General features: G+C 45.7%; 1 protein-coding gene across 4 annotated transcripts in view; it reads left to right on the top strand.

The window, feature by feature from the left end:
- LOC121860898 (RING finger and SPRY domain-containing protein 1-like) overlaps positions 1–25,217 on the top strand; it is a gene marked incomplete at its 3' end in the record, with an annotated part of 109,006 nt that overhangs the window by 65,406 nt on the left and 18,383 nt on the right. For all 4 annotated transcript variants that reach the window (XM_042358261.1, XM_042358260.1, XM_042358259.1 and 1 more), the window contains 1 exon segment: positions 16,476–16,570. In XM_042358261.1, the coding sequence (XP_042214195.1) occupies positions 16,476–16,570 (95 nt within the window).

Below are 25,217 nucleotides of genomic sequence, written 5' to 3'. Positions count from 1 at the left end.
TTGTAGAGTATATTACAGGTATTTGTCCATCAAGAGACCCATTCCCCAATTATGTAACTGTATATTTTCAGCCATCTGGCTGCCATGCTCTTTCAATAAACAGTTAATTATTATTATTATTATTATTATCACACCCACACACACACACACACACACCTCCACACACACACACACACACACACACACACACACACACACACACACACACACACACACCTCCACACACACACACACACACCACACCCCACACCCCACACACACACACACCCCACCCCACACACACCCCCCACACACACCCACCCACCCCACACACACCCCCACCCACACCCCTACCCCACACCCCCCCCACCCACCCCCACCCCACACACCCCCACCACCCACCCACCCACCCACCCACCCACAGACACCCCCACCCACTCACCCACAACACCCACCCACCCACCCACCCACAGACACACACACCCCACAGACACCCCCACCAACACACCACAGACACACCCCACCCACCCACAGACACCCCCACAGACACACACCCCCACAGACACACACCCTCACAGACACACACCCCCACAGACACACACCCCCACAGACACACACCCCCACAGACACACCCACAGACACACACCCCCACAGACACACACACCCCCACAGACACACCCCACAGACACACACCCCACAGACACACACCCCACAGACACACACACCCTCACAGACACACACACCCTCACAGACACACCCCCACAGACACACACCCCCACAGACACACCCCCACAGACACACACCCCCACAGACACACACCCCACAGAGACACACCCCGCCCACCCACCCACCCACCCACACAGACACACACCACACACACAGACACCCCACAGACACACCCCCACAGACACACACCCCACAGACACACACCCCCACAGACACACACCCCCACAGACACACACACCCCCACAGACACACACCCCCACAGACACACCCACCCACAGACACACCCCCCACAGACACACACCCCCACAGACACACACCCCCACAGACACACACCCCCACAGAACACACCACCCACCCACCACCCAAGACACACACCCACACACACACAGACACCCCCACCGACACACACCCCACAGACACACACCCCACAGACACACACCCCCACAGACACACCCCACCCACCCACCCACCCACAGACACACACCCACACACACACACAGACACCCCCAGACACACCCCACAGACACACCCCACAGACACACCCCCACAGACACACACCCCCACAGACACCCCCCACACACAGACACCCCACAGACACCCCCCACTGACACCCCACTGACACACACACCCACAGACCACACCCCCACAGACACACCCCCCACAGACACACCCCCACAGACACACCCCCCACAGACACACACCCCACAGACACACACCCCACAGACACACCCCCACAGACACACACCCCCCAGACACACACCCCCACAGACACACACCCCACAGACATACACCCCCACAGTCCCCCACAGACACACACCCCACAGACACACACCCCCCACAGACACACACACAGACACACACCCCACAGACACACACACACACAGACACCCCCACAGACACACACCCCACAGACACACACCCCCACAGACACACACCCCCCACAGACACACACCCTCACAGACACACACCCCCACAGACACACACACCCCCACAGACACACCACAGACACACACACCCCACAGACACTCACCCCCCACAGACACACATCCCCACAGACACACATCCCCACAGACACACATCCCCACAGACACACATCCCCACAGACACACCCCCACAGACACACACCCCCCACAACACACACCCCCACAGACACACACCCCACAGACACACACCCCCACAGACACATCCCCACAGACACACATCCCCACAGACACACCCCCCACAGACACACCCCCCACAGACACACCCCCCACAGACACACACCCCCCACAGACACACCCCCCACAGACACACACCCCACAGACACACACCAACAGACACACACCCACAGACACACACCCCCACAAACACACCCCCACAGACACACACCCCCACAGACACACACACCCCCACAGACACACACACCCACAGACACCCACAGACACACCCTCACAGACACACACCCCCACAGACACACACCCTACAGACACACACCCCCACAGACACACACGCCCCACAGACACACGCCCCAGACACACGCCCCCACAGACACACACCCCCACAGACACACACCCCACAGACACACCCCCCACAGACACACACCCCCACAGACACACACCCCCCACAGACACACACCACCACAGACACACCCCCACAGACACACCCCCACAGACACACACCCCACAGACACACACCCACAGACACACACCCCACACACACACCCCACAGACACACACCCCCAGACACATCCCCACAGACACACCCCCCACAGACACACCCCCCACAGACACACACCCCCACAGACACACACCCCCACAGACACCCCCCACAGACACACACACCCACAGACACACCCACCCACAGATACACCCCCCACAGACACACACCCCCACAGACACACACCCCCACAGACACACACACCCCAGACACACACACCCCCACAGACACACACCCCACAGACACACACCCCACAGACACACACCCCACAGACACCCCACAGACACACACCCCCACAGACACACACCCCCACAGACACACACCCCACAGACACACACCCCCACGACACACACCCCCACAGACACACACCCCCACACACACACCCCACAGACACACATACACCCCCACAGACACACACCCCCACAGACACACACCCCCACAGACACACACCCCCACAGACACACACCCCCACAGACACACACCCCCACAGACACACACCCCCCACAGACACACACCCCACAGACACACCCCCACAGACACACACCCCCACAGACACACACCCCCACAGACACACACCCCCACAGACACACACACCCCCACAGACACACACCCCCACAGACACACCCCCCCACAGGCCACACCCCCACAGACACACACCCCACAGACACACACACACCCACAGACACACACCCAGAACCACCCCACAGACACACACCCCCACAGACACACCCTACAGACACACCCCCCCACAGACACACGCCCCCACAGACACACGCCCCACAGACACACACCCCCACAGACACACACCCCCACAGACACACACCCCCACAGACACACCCCCACAGACACACACCCCCACAGACACACCCCCCACAGACACACACCACCACAGACACACCCCACAGATACACCCCCACAGCACACACCCCCACAGACACACACCCACAGACACACACCCCCACAGACACACACCCCCAGACACATCCCCACAGACACATCCCCACAGACACACCCCACAGACACACACCCCCACAGACACACACCCCACAGACACACACCCCCACAGACACACCCCACAGACACACCCACCCACAGACACACCCACCCACAGATACACCCCCACAGACACACACCCCACAGACACACACCCCCACAGACACACACCCCCACAGACACACACCCCCACAGACACACACCCCCACAGACACACCCCCACAGACACACACCCCCACAGACACACACCCCCACAGACACCCCCACAAACACACACCCCCACAGACACACACACCCCACAGACACACCCCCACAGACACACACACCCCACAGACACACACCCCCACAGACACACACCCCACAGACACACCCCCACAGACACACCCCACAGACACACCCCACAGACACACACCCCCAGACACACACCCACCCACAGATACACCCCACAGACACACACCCCCACAGACACACACCCCACAGACACACACCCCCACAGACACACACCCCACAGACACACACCCCCACACACACACCCCCACAGACATACACCCCCACAGACACACACCCCCACAGACACACACCCCCACAGACACACACCCCAACAGACACACACCCCACAGACACACACCCCACAGACACACACCCCAGACACACACCCCCACAGAGACACACACCCCACAGACACACCCCCACAGACACCCCCACAGACACACACCCCCACAGACACACACCCCCACAGACACACACCCCCACAGACACACCCCCCACAGACACACCCCCACAGACACACACCCCCACAGACACACACACCCACAGACACACCCACAGACACACCTCTCACAGACACACACCCCCACAGACACACACCCCTACAGACATACACCCCCACAGACACACGCCCCCACAGACACACGCCCCCACAGACACACGCCCCCACAGACACACGCCCCACAGACACACGCCCCCACAGACACACGCCCCCACAGACACACACCCCACAGACACACCCCACAGACACCCCCCACAGACACACACACCCCACAGACACACACCCCACAGACACACACCCCCACAGACACACACCACCACAGACACACACCCCCACAGACACACACCCCACAGATACACCCCACAGACACACACCCACAGACACACACCCCCACAGACACACACCCCCAGACACATCCCCACAGACACATCCCCACAGACACACCCCCACAGACACACACCCCCACAGACACACACCCCACAGACACACACCCCCACAGACACACCCCCACAGACACACACACACCCACAGACACACCCACCCACAGATACACCCCCACAGACACACACCCCACAGACACACACCCCCACAGACACACACCCCACAGACACACACCCCACAGACACACACCCCCACAGACACACACCCCACAGACACACACCCCCCACAGACACACACCCCACAGACCCCCACAGACACACACCCCACACAGACACACCCCACAGACACACACACCCCCACAGACACACACCCCCACAGACATACACCCCCACACACCCCACACACACACCCCCCACAGACACACACCCCCCACAGACACACACCCCCACAGACACACACACCCCCACAGACACACACCCCACAGACACACACCCCCACAGACACACACCCCCACAGACACACACCCCCACAGACACACACCCCCACAGACACACACCCCACAGACACACACCCCCTGCCCCCACACTTCCCACAGACACCCACAACCTCCCCCCACACACACCCACACCCCCCCACACACCCACACCCCACACCCCCTACACCCCCCACACACCCCCACACCCCCCACACACCCCAACACCCCCTCCCACACCCCCACACCCCCTCCCCACACCCACACACCCCCACACACCCCACACCCCCCTCCCACACCCACACCCCCCTCCACACCCCCCCTCCCACACCCCCCCCCCACACCCACCCACACCACCCCTCCCCACACCCACCCACACACCCCCCCTCCCACACCCACCCACACACACCCACACCCCCCACACACCCCCCCACACACCCCCACACACACACACACCCACACACACACACACAAACCCACACACACACACCCAAAACCCCCCACACACACACACACACACCCAAACCCCCCACACACACACACACACACACACACACCCAAACCCCCCACACACACACACACACACACCCACACACACACACACACACCCACACACACACAAACCCACACACACACACACACACACACACACACACACACACAACAACACACCACACACACACACACACAACAACACACACACACACACATACACACACACACACACACACACACACTGAGTGAGGATGTGTCTCCTGGTGCTCTGCAGCAGCCAAGGTTCATCACGTCGACCTATAGCTAATTTAAGGCAGTTCATTATTTTTACAGAAAGACAGTGCGTATTTTCATGGTGTCAGTGACAGTGAGTGCTAGACTTGTGAATATGTGCGTCCCAGTGCCACGATATCGTTGCACTGACCTGTTTCGGCTGAAGTCTGGTGCTGGCTATCCTCCACCCCACACCATCACTCTACTAAAGGCGCTGAGAATCTTTCACAACCGCTGCTGCAGACGGGTTCGCCGCATTACAGACGAATCCCTATCATCACACCGAGCAAGGTTAGGAAAGTCAAGACAGTGTGCTCGCTATGAAGTGCCGCGAATATGGTACAGCCTACCATCCCTACTGCTGTCCAATGTTATATCTTTATGCAACAAGGTGGAGGAGGTCAGTGTTACAGTGAAGTCAGTTGGTGCAGGAATTGTGGCGATAACAGAGGCGTGGCAAATTGTTCCCGAGATCTGTGCCATAGAAACTATGAGTTATTTCACCACCTAAGAAAGAACAGGCGAGGTGGTGGTGTGGTATTTTACTGTCCCAGTGACTTTAAACCATCACACCTAGGTGTTAATGTACCTGAGGATGTAGAAGCTTTGTGGGTTAAGGTCACTCCCACCTCCCACCCCCGCCAGCTTGCCTCTCTCATTGTTTGTGTGGCTTATCACCCTCCCGTGCTCACCTACCGCCAATGTACTGGTTACTCATATAATAGACTGCTGACTCCCTGAGATCCAGATTTCCATGTGCCAAACTAGTGATATGCAGTGACTTTAATGAGTTAGACATCAACAACATCACCCAACACAGATAATTGACTTTCCTACACATGGGAATGCCACCTTGCACCTCAACATGACTGATCTCGGCAACCACTACCTTCTCCCCCAATCGCTGGGGTGGAGCACCCACCTGTCTCTACTGTGGTCACCTACACCCACCTCACTACTGCCAGTTGTCACCAGGACTTACCGACCCACCCCGATCAGCTGTTACCTCTGGGCCCAGGACCACACTATGACACAATAGCTCATCTGGGATTAAGTGTGGGAATTGTTTGGGAAAATTAATTATTTGTGGGTAATGTTTTAAGAACCCGACACCAAATGATCCTAAATAATGTGGGAATTATGGTGAATTGCATGCTGTTGTTATACAGTAAAGGATCGAGGAGTGATGAGCACAGTTGTCCTCTTAGTCGAAACACCATTCATCTTAAGCTATTTAATAATAAATTTTTATAATAATAATCGACCTTTCGGAACCTCTCGGTTTTTCAGATTCATTCCAAATTCAAATTTTTTAATTCATTTTAAAAAGAAATATGAATTAAGTCAAAATCCAAATTAATGAGAGTACAGTCGGCCCTTAACATACGCGGGGGTTAGGTAACAGAGATACCCGTGAATGTTAAAAATCTGTGTACTTTTGCTCCCCCCCCCAAAAAAAAAAACCTGGCCCCCCATGTCCTTATTTACCGTATATACTGGTGTGTGGTTTGAGTTTTTAAGACCAAATTATTTGGCAAAAAATTGGGGGTCGACCTCTAAACGGGTAATAGTTTCGTTAGGTTGAAAAATATTTACCAGTAACTACCAGTAAACAATGGAAACGATGCACCAACGCACCACCAGCTGTGAGTGTCGGTACAGTTGCCAGGGCAGATCTCTTGCGTCATCATAGCAAGCCTAAAGTAGCTAAATGCATGGTATGGTATGCACAGGACAATGTAAAACAAAGTATTCATTTTTTAAAGTCTATTTATAGATACTGTACATAAATTTTTGTTCATTACATTTGAAACATCAATCTTTGTTAATTAAATTTGAAACAAAAGAAAACTACAATACCGTATTTTCATTAAAATATTACATCAGAAGTATGTTTTACCTTAAATGTGACTGAATGAATATATTCTCAGAAATTAATATGGAAATGTAATATTTTGGCTGAAATGACGTACATATTACAAAGGAAAGTGGGATAAAATCATGACGAAAACAATGACTTTCGCTTTCTTTGTTGTTCAAAAGATTTTACCGTAATTGCTTTTCGAATGGTTTTCAGTTAAAAAACTGTTGTACCGTACTGTATTACAATAATATTCTATCCTATCATTAGCCTCATAATCCCACAACTGAAAACCACTCAAAAAGCGATTGCGGTAACATCTTTTGAACGAAAGAAAGCGAAAGTCGGTGCTTTCGTCACAATTTTATCCCAGTTTCCACTGTAATACGTACGTCATTTCAGCAAAAATATTACATTTCCAAATTCTCAGAAATAAATAGTAGTTTTGTTGAAATGTAATGTACAGTATTTAATATTAAAATGCAAAAAGAGCAATAAAAACAATTAATACTGTACACCCGTAATGTGCTGGCTGGCATCTCCACTCGTCCCTGCTCCCGCCAGTCACCACTCCTCACTGCTTTATCCCTCCGCCTCATCCACATTGTCACTACTGTTGTATTACAATAATATTTTATCCTAATTCACTTGAATAAATACTAAGATACCATATTTCTGAATATTTTCATTAAAATCCATCAAAATCATTTTCCTTGTCATCGTCTTAAGCACCAAACAGCTCCTCCCAGACTTCTCCTTGAACAGGGTTAGAGGGTACGTGTTTTTTGAATTGTTTTCAGTTAAAAAAATGTTACATCACATGTATATTTTACCTAAACTGCGCCTGAATGAATATATTCTCAGAAATAAATAGTAGTTTTGCTGAAACATAATGTATTTCAATGTAAATTAGGATAAACTACATGAAAACAAAATACTTTACCTAACCTTCCGATGTTCAAGATATGTTACTCGTTTTTTAATAGTTTTTGGTTAAAATACTGTTATATTAGTGATATTCTATTCGTACTGTGCTTGATATAATACATTCACGGAAATGTAATATTTTTGCAACTACTGTACAATGCTAATGCCAACACAAGCGTGGTTACAGCGAGACTGACTGAGTGAGGGAGAGCTATGCGTGTGTGTGTGTGAGGTTGCGGGAGCGGGCGGTGTCCCGTGTTCGGTGCCGCGCACGAGTTGAATCACGCGCTATTTGAATGTACAGTACTTCAATTACTTCAATGTACAGAATATTCCTCCGGCTGGGCAATCCGCGTATTTGCAAATCCGTGTATACTAAACCCGCGTATGTTAAGGGCCGACTGTATAGTGTATTTTATTTTTGTTTAATAAAATATCTCAATGAACCACTTCCACTTTTACTGAAATGTGTGTGTGTGTGCACGCGCATGTGTGCGTGCATGCAAGATAATAATAATTAACGGTTTATTGAAAGAGCATGGCAGCCGGATGGCTGAAAATATACAGTCACATAATTGGGGAATGGGTCTCTTGATTGACAAATACTTGTAATATACTCTACAACAGTGGTTCTTAACCTTTTTACTACCACGCCCCCTCTAGGAATTGGTCCTTCCCTCCATGCCCCCCTTGCATCTATGAATAAAATTCCCTCCCAGATTTTAAAGAAAAATGAAAAATATTGTGTTTTTAGTCTTTTTATTGAGTATAAATTAGTAAGATACTTGACACTGCTTCTTAGCTACTAGATCTTGAATGCGTGGTTGAATGCCAGAGAGTGCACAACGTAAATCCCCCTCAACGTTCAGCCTGTTTCTGTACTTGGTCTCGTCAGCAACAAGCGTGGAAAATGCAGCTTCACAAAGATACGTGGATCCGAGCATAGTTAGAATCCGAAGAGTCTGATGTGAGATCAGAGGGTAAACAGGAAGGTACTTGACCCAGAACGTCTCAAGATCCAGTTCTTTGAAGTCTTCCTTAGCTGTGGAGTTGAACTTCAACTCAAGACATTCTTCTTGCACTTCGTCCGAAACATCAGCTTACTTCACATTGAAATGGGTTCCTGATGAATTTCCAGGCTTCACGCTTCTCATCTATCTCTGGGAAGTATCTGATGAATTCTGTTTTCAAGTCAGTTGGATGAGTGATTATTTGTTTCTTTAACTCAGAATCAAGGTTACCGTGAATGAGAGCAGAATCCAAGTTACTAAAACTGGCTGTATTTCCCTGCTAAATTCGACACTTCCAGAGGTCGAGTTTGGCCATGAAGGTTCGAATGGTGTCGTGGTGCATGATGATGATGTTGTTTTTCCCTTGTAGTTTAAGGTTGAGAGCATTCAACGCTTCGAAGATGTCCACCAGGTAAGCTAGAGATAGCTGAAAGCCTTCAGACTGGAACCTGTCATGGAGATCTGCCTTCTGCTTCGAATCAAAAAATATTGCTACTTCTTCTCGTAGTTCATAAAGTCAACCAAGCATGTTCCCCTTTGATAGCCATCGTACGTTCGTGTGAAAAAGCAAGGTTTCATGTTCAGATTCCATATCCTTACACAGCAGTTTGAAGAGACGACTGTTTAAGGCTCCAGCTTTGATAAAGTTGACTACCTTGATAGCCACGTTCAGGACACCCCTCATTTCAGCAGGTAAAGTTCTGGATACTGAGGATTCACGATGAAGTATGCAGTGTGTACCTACAACAGACGGATTTTTTTCTTTCACCATTGTAATGAATCCAGACTGCAGACCAAGCATGGCTGGAGCTCCATCAGTGCACACCCCTACCAGCGAGTCCCACGAAAGTTGGTTTTCCTGAAAGAAGTTTGATACATCATGAAAAATAGCTGCTGCTGTTGTACAACTTTCCATGGGGTGACAGAACAGCATTTCCTCTTTTACACTGTTGCCTGACACGAAACGAGCATACATCAGTAGCTGAGAACACTGAGCGATGACAGTCATTTCGTCACACTGGATGGCAAAAACAGGAGAATCTCTTACTTGGTCGAGAATTTGATCTTTGATGTCTTGAGACAATTCATCAATCCTTCCCTTGACTGTATCGTTTGATAGTGAAATTTGGGAAAGCTCGTTTGCACTATCTTTCCCCAGAACGAGTTCTGCTGCACGGAGTATGCTTGGTTTTATGAGACACTCTCCGATGTTATGGCTCTTCTTGCTCTTTGCAATCAACATGGCGATCTCATAGGAAGCCTCAACAACCTTTGAAGTTTGTTGCCGAAATGCCCCACTGCCGTCCAACTTAACTTGCTTCAAGGAGTGTCTTTTTGTTTCAAAGAATGCCTTGGGCTTGTCAGCTAGAGCAGGATGTGTTGTCCTCAAGTGGCGTTCCAAGCGTGAGGGCCGCATTCCATCATTGCTCAGAGTCTTGTAGCATATCACACACTGGGGGACCTCTGTGTCACCCTTTTGGAGAGACACGAATCCAAATCGAATATATTCGTCAAGATACTTCCGCTTCTTTGCACTCATTGCGAATTATTTGATGTGCAGTGGACAACACAAATCTGTGAACAAAACATAAGGCACGTGTAAGGTAAGATAAACATCACCACGTGCTCATGAACACCACAACATCATGATAATCACAACCACATGATCAATAACAAGCATATGATCGTAAAGTTCGTAAACACTACAAGTGACTACAATCATACATGATCATAAACACCACTATATCATTAACAAACATCACATGATCATAAACACCACTATATCATTAACAAACATCACATGATCATAAGCACCACTACATGATCATAAACACCACCACATAATTATTAAGCAAATATTAACAAGCACCACAACATTATAGTAAACACATCATGATCATAAACACATGATTATTTAGAAACAAATCAATATCATCATAAATACAACTTTACCATAACCACCTGTTACCACCACATGATTTTAAGCACCACCAACTTCTGATAAAATACAAACGGAATTCAAAACTTGCGAATAACCAACAGAGCAACACATGCTTGTTCACAATTCACCAATAAACTTATGGCTGCTTACTATTTTTAGGTAAATATAACAACTGGGATAAAACATACCTCAACAGCCTTAACTGAATAAATGTGAGAGAAGAGGAATTATTGCCACGGACGTGTGCAGAAGACTGGGAGAGAACGGGGCTCACCAGTCACCAACGAGCAGTATACAGGTCCAGGACGAGTTAACCCCCCCCCCCCATGGGTTTCGAGGGATAGGGAGGGGGGTCAATAAGTACAGAAAATGGTAAGCCCTAAGTCAAAAAAGTAGCCTATAGAAAACTAAAGTTATAAGGCGATACTTTTGCATTTTTTCATAAACTTCTCAATATTAGCCCAGGCTCTTGTTAAGAGAATAAAAACTATAGTAATAATTAGAGAAATTCCTACTTTTTCCCTAGGGCTTGCACCCCCCCTGGAAATTACTGATGCCCCCCCAGGTTAAGAACCACTGCTCTACAGGTAACATATGTGATACAAATATGATATATAATGACCTGGTGGGGAGAAGGTCATACTACAGGGCATTTCAACATAGTGACAGTGCAAAAAGTAAGATGAACTGGGAGTGAATACACTGGTTGATTACAAATTATTGATAATTTTTACAATGGTTGGGACTGGGCTGTTCTTATAGCGATCATTTCTTGCTCGTATGGGCTGGTTGTGGTGTCGAACAGCAATTCTCGGACAAGGGATCTCAGGTGGTAGTAGGAGCTGGTGTCGAGGATGGTGCAGAAGCTTCTCACCAAATTTGCAGATGAGGCCGTGGTGATGGTCAGAGAGACCCAAGAGGGTCAGTGTGTTGAGCGCTTCTTGATATGTGGAGTAAGAAGGGGAGAGAATAATCTTGCATGCCCTCTTTTGCACTTTTTCTAGGTGTTTACGTTGTGTGGCATTTAGGGAGGAAGACTAGGCAGGGAAGGCATAGGTAAGCTTGGGAAGTATGAATGTTGAGTAAACACTGAGGAGCTCGGGGGCAGGAACTCCGAGGGACTTGAGTCAGTGGAGGAGGTGGAGACGGAAACTGGAGGATTTGACAACTTCACTGACGTGTGTTTTCCAGTTTAGTTTGTTGTCTTTGGTGACAACGAGGAGCTTAGTGGAGTCTATAACCTGAAGTGTGTTGGGACCTAAAGTTATGGAAAGGGGTAGGACAATGTTGGAGGAGAGGTTGATGTGCATAACCATGGTCTTGGTATGGTTGATGGTGACGTGATTGTTAGTGGCCCAACTTTGGATGCTGTTCAATAAATCCTGGAGGGCGGTATAGTCGGGAGCTGAGTTGTTGACGCTGATCCCAATGTTGGAGTCGTCGACATATTTCCAGCGAGCAGAGGTTTCTCTTAGGGCATCATTGATAAGCATAAGGAAGCAGAGTGGTCCCATCTTGGTGCCTTGGGGGACGTCACAGGTGAGTGACTGAAAGGTGGAGACAGTCCCTCAGAAACGTACAGCTTGGTGTCTGTCACTAAGGAAGTCTGTAAGCCATGGTAAAAGACTTCTCCGAAACCCGAGGTCGATAGCTTTGTTGATGATGAAATTGTGATAGACTAGGTCAAATGCCTTGGTGAAGTCAATGAAGGCGACAGCCACAGACGTTTTTCGTTTTTCCAGATGGCGGTATATGTAGTCGAGAAAGCTGACAAGACAGTGAGTGGTGGAGGAAGTTTTCATATTACCAAATTGCTGAGGATCTACGGCGCCTGCAATATCAGCATAAGCCCAGTCAAACACGAAACTTTTCACAGATTAAGTTGGGCATTGAGGTGATGGCAGTGGGTCGTAGCTCATTTAAAGACTGTGGGCTGGTTGACTTGGGCACTGGTGACACATATGAGGTCTTCCACTCAGCTGGGCATCTGGCTTGGCTGAGGGAAGCATTGATGATGGAGCAGAAGGGTTTGGCTAGTTCCGGGGAGAACTCCTTGAAGAGTTTCATTGGTAAGTCAATGGGGGTGGTGGAGCGCTTTAACTTAGGTTTGTTCAGACGTTTTGCTATTTCAAATTCTTCCACTAAGTCAGTGGGAAAGGGGGCTGGTAGGTAAGCAGAGAGATTGGTTGTGTCAAGCCGGGGGAGCGTCTGGCATATATAGGGTAGTTGCGAAATGGTTGTTTGATTGATGAGCTGCGTCAACATTAGTGAGATGGCTAAGGAAGAGGAGGGGGTGTGTCTTATTGTTTAGTCCACAGACTTCTTTAAGCTTACCATACCACTGACTGTTGTTGGTCTGCTTCAGGTGTTGCAATTTGGTTGGGTAGTGGGACTTCTTTGCAGTGCATATTTTGCGGCTGACTTGGTTGCTAAGGGACCTGTAGCGGTTGTGGTCATTGAGATAAAAGTCTCTGTCTCTCTGTTGCATAAGTCATTTGATCCGAGGTGTGATCCAGGGCAAGTCAGCTGGATGAGATCTGACGGACTTCTCGGGGAAGAAGTGGTGGTGAGTTTCCGTGGTGGTGTTGGTATAATTTATCCATTTGGTGTCTGTAGTATCTTGGGTTATTTAATGGGAGAATGAAGAGTCACATGGTCTGTCTGGCTGGCTGTTTATTGTCGGCCAATTCCATGCTTGTAGCTATCTGACAGTGTCCACATCATCCACACTAAGTACTTCAGTCCAGGGATGGTGAACTATCCACTGCCCAAAGAGACACACTGCAGAGTCAGTAACCGGCCTGTAGATCTTTATGTAGGGTCTCTGTACTTGAGTGGGAGTGGCAGCTGGAGACCAGAGCACTGATAGGTGTGTGTGCTACACCCGATAGGAGGCATTGGTTGAGGTGGTTGGTACTGGTCCGCTAAGTCGGTTAAGATAAGGTCAAGAGTATTTTGACCGTGTGTGGGGAAGTTCACAACTTGTGATAGTGACAGCTGGTCCTGGATATCAGTGGTGTCAATTTCGTTATAATCCCCACTTAATACTAACTTGGCACAAGGGTACCTAACTCTAGGTGGTCTGAGGTGATTGATAAGGGTGTCTGGTGGGTGAGCGAGGTGGATGGTATGACACACAGATTATGATAGAAGCAGTGTGGCATGGGTGGGCACATGGCACAACACGTACCCATAATGCCTCCACATCTGCTGGGACTTGAACATCCAGGCGTGACGGGCGTAGGTCATCTTGACAGAAGAGGGCAACACCATCCCTGCGTCCATCTGAATGAAGGTGATGAAAGAGTTGATATCCCTCACTATGACACGTTTCAGGAACAATTTGCCAAGCTTCACATATGGCGACAACGTTGGCAGCGACTGATCAGACTGTGGTTGCCAGTTTGTCGAATTTATTAGCTAAGGAAATGCAGCTGGAGAGTAGTAGAGAGGGTAGACCATACCACATTCATGGGACTTCAGTGTAGAGGTATGGTGTGTCAGGAGTAGGTTTCTCTTGTTTTCTAGTGGAAATGATAGTTCTAATAAGCTTTTGTTTATGACGTCCTCGTTGGCGGGTGTGAGCATGAAATAAATTCAGTGAAATATGTTCAGTTGTGCGATAACACTGCCGTCAGGATAACCGTTCCCACGCTTTAGACTGTACAGGGCATGTCTGGAGTAAGTAATTGGTGACCATCTGTTGATATCTGTTGTTGTGGACGGACGGAAGTGTTTGTCCACTGTGGCCATAAACTCACTGGCGGCGCTTTGAGGGCCACCAACACTAGTAGATATCTATTAATATTTGTCTCGTCCGGCACTTAGGGGGCGCCGACACAGTTCCTATGGTATATGTAAACACCGCGGTGGTCCTTGTCACTGGCACTTTGAAGGTGACCGACAGAGTGCCCACGGTCTGGTGTTACACTGCTGCGTGCTGCGTGATTGTGGTTTTCCTTGGCATACACTATTGGATCACTGTTAGGTAACAATCATTGCACTGATCACTTGAATGTTTTGCTGATAAATCCTGGTGTAGTGAGGTTGGTAGGGAGTTGGGATATAGCAGGGGGAGGGGGGGGGCAAACAGACATGGCCTGGCCATCAGTCAGGAGCGCCTCTGAACATTTCTGGTCTCTTTGAGGTTTGACAAGAGAGAGAGAGAGAGAGCAGTTGGCTGACCGCGTGGTTAGGTAGCTTGTGCTACATCAACACACCGACCCCAACAACTTTAAGTGTTTAGGAAAACTTATTGTAATGGTAATTTTCTTTACAATAATAATGGTAATTTTCTTTACAATAATAATGGTAATTTTATGTACAATAATAATGGTAATTTTCTATACAATAATAATGGTAATTTTATATACAATAATAATGGTAATTTTATGTACAATAATAATGGTAATTTTATGTACAATGATTCAAAAAAGTATTTTTAAAATTTTGTGTAAGACAATACAGGTGCTCCTCTACTTATGAACGAGTTACGTACCTGAGGCTTGTTTGTAAGTCCAATTGCTTGTAAGTCAAACTTTACTCTTGTAGATACCAAACATATTGTAAAAAATTAAAAGATTATGGATATTTAGTCCAGCTATACCCTTTAATACAGCCTTAAAACCTGGCTCACTCTTCTCCTCTTAGGTAATGTTTGTTCTGTCTTGAATTTTCTTAAAAATAATTCAGTCTCATCCACATTAAACACCTGTTCTGGCAGGTAACCCCCTCAGTGATGATGTTTGTATCTCTGGAAGTTTGTAAGTTGAACGTTCTTAAGAAGAGGAGCACGTGTACAGTATATGACACAACGGATGAAGGATTTTAACTACCCGACCGAGACAACAGGAGTTATAGCATTCATTTTGAAATTGATCGACCGCCTCTGTGAAGATACTTGTTGGGGCGAGTGCTAATTTTTCCTAATGATACTTTATTTGAATATTTAGGGAAGCGAGGATGGCATGACCAGTGCAGCGCTCTCTATCATCACGGACAAGTATGTTTTGGACACCTTGGCACTTATAAGGATCTTAGTTGACAAGTAAGTATTATGTACAGTCATCATCTTTCTTTTATCATGACTAAAAGTACTTGAACCACTAACACAAACAACCTCCATGACCACAGCACCACACTCACACCACAGCCACGACCACAGCACCACACTCCACGACCACAGCACCACACTCCACGACCACAACACCACACTCCACGACCACAGCACCACACTCACACCACACTCAAACCACATTCCACGACCACAGCACCACACCACACTCACACCACACTCAAACCACACACCACAGCACCACACTCACACCACACCCACGACCACAGCACCACACTCACGACCACAGCACCACACCCACTCCACAGCACCACACCACAGCACCACACTCCACGACCACAGCACCACACTCACACCACACCAAACCACATTCCACCACCACAGCACCACATTCACACCACACTCCACGACCACAGCACCACACTCACACCACACTCAAACCACATTCCACGACCACAACACCACATTCACACCACACCCACGACCACAGCACCACACCCACACCACACTCAATCCACATTCCACGACCACAACACCACACTCACACCACACCACCCACCACAGCACACACACTCACACCACACTCCATGACCACAGCACCACACTCACACCACACCCATGCACCACACCCACACCACACCACACCACCTGACCACAGCACCACACTCACACCACACCCACGACCACAGCACCACACCCACACCACACCCATGACCACAGCACCACACTCACACCACACTCCATGACCACAACACCACACTCACACCACACCCACCACCACAGCACCACACCTCACACCACACTCCACGACCACAGCACCACACTCACACCACACTCCATGACCACAGCACCACACTCACACCACACCCTCGACCACAGCACCACACTCCTCGACCACAGCACCACACCTCTACCACAGCACCACACACCACACTTCACGGTACAGGCCTACCACTATCTGCCTCATATATAACGCCTCTTACGGTCTGTATATTATGCTTGCCGTTTTCCACCATTAAAATAAAACTCTTATATTACATTGTATTAATAGTCCTATATTCAGGTGGTGTCAGTGTGGTAGTGATGGGTCACTGCTAGGAGGGGCGGGGGTGGATTCATTTATAGCAGTTGATCATATCAACAGTATTCTAGAGTTAATATTGAAGGGATGTATTTTATTTCTGATATAATATTATGTGTTTTTATGTATCATTAAGAACTAACATTTCACACTTAATCAGTAAGAGTTTTCTACTCGTAGACATTAGGTTCACCTCCAATGTAGAGCCGTGGGACACATTTACTGCGACTTATGGTACCTTAATAATGCTAACACGATATTGTATTGCCTGTGTGTTAGTTATGCTGTCGTTTGCACATCATTTATAGTAGGCCGTAGTAGATCAAAGAATAGGCTGGCTATAGGGCCATAGCCTCGCACAGGTCCCTCCCAAACTGTTGATGTCTTCACATGATGTAGTCGCTTACAGAGTAAATCAATGGAATATCTAACAGTCACCAGTCTTACAGTCAGGTTGATATAAACTTTGATAGGTCTTAGCAATACATTAGAAAGGTTTAACACATGAACACATGTGTGAACATTGTATGGCTGTGGTGTACAGTACCACCTGGTCACCATTGATATTTGATTTTGTATTAATTAACATAACACCCATGATGTTTAGGTTATATCTATCTATATATATATATATATATATATATATATATATATATATATATATATATATATATATATATATATATATATATATATATATATATATATATATATATATGTATGTATATATACATACACACACACACACACACACACACACACACACACACACACACACACACACAGTGGTCACTCGGTTAACGAGCACAATTCGTATTAGAAGGTTGCTCGTTAACCGAAACCATTGTTTCAATAGGTTTTGGGTAATTGGTTCCAGCTCACCGAAAATTGCCTAAGATCAGCAAAAAAGGTAATAAAGTATACTTACTTTGAGGTGTGCATGTAGAAGGCTCCTGGTTGTTGAGGATGGGAATTAGAATGGGGGTGGAGGAGAAGGGAGAAGAGAAGGCATTGGGGTGGAAGAGAAGTCACCCCATGGTGCCATTTCACCCATAAAATTTTAGTTCGCTTGGTGAATTCAAGATTGTTTTCTTAAATCAACACTGCACTGCATTATATATTGTCAATATGTAAAATAAATTTCAAATTGACCAATAATTTGCTTGGAAGCACAGAAAAAAAGCATTTAGTTGAAGAGAGTCTCAAGCAAGATATTTCCTCCACTGAAAAGACACAGAGACTGATGCCTGTATGGTGTGTTGACAGGCTGTATGGCACGCAAAAAACTAGCTTCCTATACTTCAATTATGTTCAATAATTGTTAAAATGACTAAAAAATTTAATATAAAACTTTTAAAATTATTGAATAGTACAACCTTTATATTTACTAAAATGTTAAGGAATTTAAGCCCTAGAACCGATTACTGTATTGGCGGATTAATACTACAGCTGGTGGACCGCCAAATGCAAGCGAAAACATGTTGAGGTCGGCTCGTAAGAAACTCGTTAATCGAGGGATTGCTCGTTAACCGAAGTTAAGAATCTTAAGGAAGGTAACTCGTGAACCGAGGCGCTCGTTAACCGAGGGATCACTATACGTATATATATGTGTATATATATATATATATATATATATATATATATATATATATATATATATATATATATATATATATATATATATATATATATATATATATATATATATATATATATATATATATATATATATATATATATATATATATATATATATATATATATATATATATATATATATATATATATATATATATATATATATATATATACACACAGTTAAACCCCACTTAACGCGTCAATTGAACCCAGAGGGTCCCGCGTTAAGTGAAATCCGCGTTAAGTGAACAACAGAACATATGGGATTAATTCCAATAGAAACCGGCCCGACCCCCAAACTCCACTTTTTGAAGGCACATACCTATGTTGTAGTAAAAATAACATCTTAATTTTATGATGGTACATGCACACAATTAATACTTAAGAGAAATAGAGAAATACAGTCGCCAAGTTAATGTCCATTCAAATAATGGACTCAACTCCCTCCCCCTCTCACACTACACAGCCGGCTAACAGATGGTCGGTCGGTCCCTCCCTCCCCCCCACCCCCACCCCCCACCAACCGTCCCAAGGAGATGTGTGGGATAACCTCAAACTAAAGTTAGGAAAATATAATTGACATTGCTGGATTCCTTGTAAGACCAGGAATATTTTGAATATAAATGTCATATATTTTGGACAAAAGATAACATAGTTACCTAGAGAAAAATTTTTATCTAAAAATTGTAAGTTTAAAGCAAAATATATGATGTTTATATTCAAAATGATCACCAAATTATAAGAATTCCAGCAATGTAAATTATATTCTGACCGGGTAATTTGTATGAATTTTATGAGCTAAAACAAATATCTTCAGTTAATAAAAAAAAAATAATCTTCACGACACTATCTGTCAATCAAAGTACCCCACCTTGCCCTCCCCCCCTCTTCCAACCGCGCGGTCAGTCCCAACCCTCCCCCCCACCCCCCACCAATCCTCCCTTCCAGAGTTTTTAACATTTAGTATTAAATAATACCTCAGATTAAAGTTAGGATAATATAATTGACATTGCTGGATTCCTTGTAAGACCAGGAATATTTTGAATATAAATGTCATATATTTTGGACAAAAGATACCATAGTTACCTAGAGAAAAATTTTTATCTAAAAATTGTAAGTTTAAAGCAAAATATATGATGTTTATATTCAAAATGATCACCAAATTATAAGAATTCCAGCAATGTAAATTATATTCTGACCGGGTAATTTGTATGAATTTTATGAGCTAAAACAAATATCTTCAGTTAATAAAAAAAAATAATAATTCTTCACAGGGTAACAGATGGTCGGTTGGTCCCTCCCTCCCCCCCACCCCCCACCAACCGTCCCAAGGAGATGTGTGGGATAACCACTAAATTTTAATTAATAATACCTCAAACTAAAGTTAGGATAATATAATTGACATTGCTGGATTCCTTGTAAGACCAGGAATATTTTGAATATAAATGTCATATATTTTGGACAAAAGATACCATAGTTACCTAGAGAAAAATTTTTATCTAAAAATTGTAAGTTTAAAGCAAAATATATGATGTTTATATTCAAAATGATCACCAAATTATAAGAATTCCAGCAATGTAAATTATATTGTGGCCTGGTAATTTGTATGAATTTTATGAGCTAAAACAGGCAGTCAGGCAGGGTGGCGGGTGGGGCAAATCTAAAAATAACGTCTCGGACACTCACCGCGTATATGTGGAAAAAACCCGCGTTAAGTGAAAGTTCAGCTTTGGCAAGGCACTGTGTATATGCGAAAACGCGTTAAGCGGGGTAAAACTGTATATATATATATATATATATATATATATATATATATATATATATATATATATATATATATATATATATATATATATATATATATATATATATATATATATATATATATATATATATATATATATATATATATATATATATATATATATATATATATATATATATATATATATATATATATATATATATATATATATATATATATATATATATATATATATATATATATATATATATATATATATTTCATTAGCCCAATAAAGCACGCGCACTTCTACATACAATCAACACCTCAACCCGCCAGGATTCGAACCCACGGCCCACGAGACCATGACTGTGACCGGGGAACGCTACCTCTGGACCACCAGGATACTAAAAGCAGTCCTAGACGCTGTTATATTTCACACAAAGCCTGTTCAATGAGCTTATGGCGCCGTGAACCTCTAATGGTGACTACCCGTATCACGTAGGTGGTCAGAGTAATGTTTTGCCAAATGCAACTTCGAAACACGAGGATCCATATATATTTCATTAGCCCAATAAAGCACGCGGACTTCTACATACAATCAACACCTCAACCCGCCAGGATTTGAACAGAGCTTAGGACTGCATGTGAACAGGAATCCCTACCACCGTGCCACTAGGATAACGAAAGCAATCCTAGTCTTTGTTTTATTTCATACAAAGTCCTTTCATTCGACTTTGTTACTGAACGTAAACCTCCATATATATATGTAGTACAGTATATACAGGTATATATATTTATATATAAAACCTAAACATCATGGGTGTTATGTTAATTAATTCATAATCAAATATCAACGGTGACCTGCTGTGTGCTAGATGGTATACAGTAAAATCTGGATGATACGAGTAGATACGTTCTTTGGAGTCTGCTCATATAGCGAAAATTAATATAACGGAGGGAATAATACATGGGTTAAATAGGGATGTGTTCCTGAGCACCGAGTATAGCGATGATAGTAAATAAATGGGATTCAGTGCGAGCGGACAAATTGGGATAGCAGATTCAAACACTGCGAGAAGGGAGAAGGTGGCTGGGGGGAAGACAGTAGGGAGGTAGGGGAGGGGAGGGGTATATGGCCTGGCTGAGTGGCTCACAAACATATCTCTGTGCATCTGGCTGGGGGAGGAAGACACACTCAACCTTTGTTTTACCTCTAACCCCTCACACTATTCATACTCAATTTCTGTACCCTTAGGGTCTTCTGATCACAATCTAATTTCTATTAAATCAAACTGATCAAGACCACCTCCCCCAACCCCTCTAAACGCCAACTATGGCACTATCGGAGGGCAAACTGGCAATCCTTGCAAGTGTATTTATCCCATCTTCTACCAAAACTTTCACTTTTCAATCATGGTTTGATCGCTCCTGTTCTCTTCATGCAGGGAGAGAGATAGGGCATATCAAGCTATGAAACTATCTCCTTCTCCTATTGCCCACTCATCGTTCGTTACTTCTAGGAATCATTGTAAGACTATTCTTTGTAGGGCCAAGCGGAATTTAAAAAAAGAAAGACCACTGACCTGACTAATTCTTCTTCTAGAAAATCCTTCTGGTCCTTAACATCTGCACTCCCTCTTTTCCTCCTCTCTTCCGACCTGATAACTCTACAGCCAACTCTCCCCCTGATAAACCCAATCTCTTTGGCAACTTAATCTCCTCTAACTCCACCTTAGACGATTCCCACTCTATCCCTCCTACTCCTCCTGCTCCTCCTAATGAACCTGTGCACTTTCCTATAGTCTCCACTTGTAAGGTTGCTGGTGTGTTATCCAGGTTGGATGTGAGTAAGGCGTGTGGACCGGACGGAATACCCCCTCGTGTTCTGAGGGAGTTTGCTGAAGCTCTGGCCCCTGTGCTTGTTAGCTTCTTTTGCCTTTGCCTCAAAAACCAAACTTTTCCTTCTTCGTGGAAGCATGCCTTGGTTCAATCCATCCCGAAGAAGGGTGACCATTCTAATCCCTCTAACTATCGCCCCATTGCCCTAACTTCATCCCTCTCTAAGATTTTTGAAACTACCTTAAACTCTCATTTTCTCCGTCACCTTGAACGCCATTCTCTTTTGTCGGATCACCAGTATGGCTTTCGCCAGGCGAGATCTACTGGTGATCTGCTCTCCTACTGCACCCATCTTTGGTCATCCTCTCTTAGGGATTATGGGGAAGCTTCGTCGTGGCCCTCGACATCTCCAAAGCATTTGACAGGGTATGGCACAAGTCTTTGCTTTCTAAACTCCCCTCTTATGGTTTCTTTCCCCGAGTTTCTTTTCTAATTTCTAGCTTCCTTGAGAACCGATCCACGGCAGTTGTTGTCAGGGGATTGATCTCTCGCTCTTTCTCTACCAGTAGTGGTGTCCCACAGGGTTCTGTTCTTTCACCTACTCTCTTCCTTCTTTTTATCAATGGTTTACTTCACACTTCAACTAATTCTATCCATTCTTACGCTGATGATTCTACTCTTCACATTTTCCCCTGCCTCCTAACTCTCAAACTAGAACTGTTTTTAGAGCTGATATCATTTCAATTATCAATGCGGATCTGTGCAACATCTCCGTATGGGGAGATAGAAACTTGGTTAAATTCAGTAGTAACAAAACACAGTATTTACCAATAACACTACAAAATGGAAGATCTCACACCAATCACATTTCAGGACACATTCATTCTGCCAAATTCTAAAAAGATGTGCTAGGCCTCACCATTTCCTCTAATATGTCATGGAAGCCACACATCCTCAACAAGGCTAAAGCTGCGTCCCGAAAATTGGGAATGCTGTACAGAAGCCGTAGCTACTTCACTCCTGAGCAGTTGCTTCAAGTATATAATGGATTCATTCGTCCTAACTTGGAGTACTGCTCTCATATCTGGGGTGGCTCTTTTTCTGTCCAACTGTTAGATAGGGTGGAATCAAAGGCATTTCGTCTTATTAACTCTACTCCTTTAGTTGACAATCTTTTTTCCCTTTCTCTTCGCTGCAATGTTGCTTCACTCTCACTTTTACAGTTACTTTAACGGGCAATGTTCAGTGGATTTGGCATCCTGTGTACCGCCGGCAAGGCTGAGCGCTCGTAACACATGTCTTGCCCGCGGTGCTCACCATTTCTCTGTGGATGTCAGTCACACTTGAATAACCTGTTATAGTACCCCCTTCTTTCCTCACACAGCCAAACTGTGGAATGCTCTGCCTTCTTCTGTGTGTCCCATAAATACTTTTGAGTATGTGGCCCCTATACTGTACTGTACTGTTCTGTACACTACTGTACTGTACACTGCTGTTCTGTACACTACTGTACTGTACACTACTGTTCTGTACACTACTGTACTGTACTGTATTATACTGTACTGCGCTGTATTTTACTGTGCTGTACTATATTGTACTACACTGTGCTGTACTATATTGTACAGTACTGTACTGTACATTGCTGTACTGTACTGTGCTGTGCTGTATTGTTCCCTACTGTACTGTACTGTTCAGTACTTTACTGTACCATACTTTACTGTACAGTACTGTATTGTACTGTACTGTGTACTATACTGTGCTGTACTGTACTGTACTGCACTGCACTGTACTGTACTGTACTGTACTGTACTGTACTATACTGTACTGTACTGTACTATGCTGTACTGTATTACACTGTACTGAAATATGCTGTACTGTAGTGTATTACACTTTACTGTACTATATTACACTGTACTGTATTATACTGCACTGCATTGTATTACACTGTACTGTAATGCATTACTGTACTGTATTACTGTACTGTACTGTATTGTACTGTACTGTACAGTACTGTGCAGCACTACTGTTCTCTACTGTACTGTACTGATCTACTGTACTGTACCATACCATACTGCACTGCACTGTACTGCACTACTGTTCTGCACTGTACTGTATTGTACTGTACTTCTGTACTGTACTGCACTGCATTACTGTATTGTACTGCACTACTGTACTGTACTGTACTGTACTGTACTGTACTGTACTACAGTACTGTACAGTACTGCACTACAGCACTGTACAGTACTGCACTACTGTACTGTTCTTTACTGTACTACTGTACTGTACAGTATTGCACTACTGTACTGTACAGTACT

The sequence above is a fragment of the Homarus americanus genome, unplaced genomic scaffold, assembly GCF_018991925.1.
Source record: "Homarus americanus isolate GMGI-L3 unplaced genomic scaffold, GMGI_Hamer_2.0 scaffold52806, whole genome shotgun sequence".
Lineage (NCBI taxonomy): Eukaryota > Metazoa > Arthropoda > Malacostraca > Decapoda > Nephropidae > Homarus > Homarus americanus.
The sequence above is the reverse complement of the archived record's forward strand: the minus strand, read 5'-3'. Positions and strand labels throughout refer to the sequence as shown.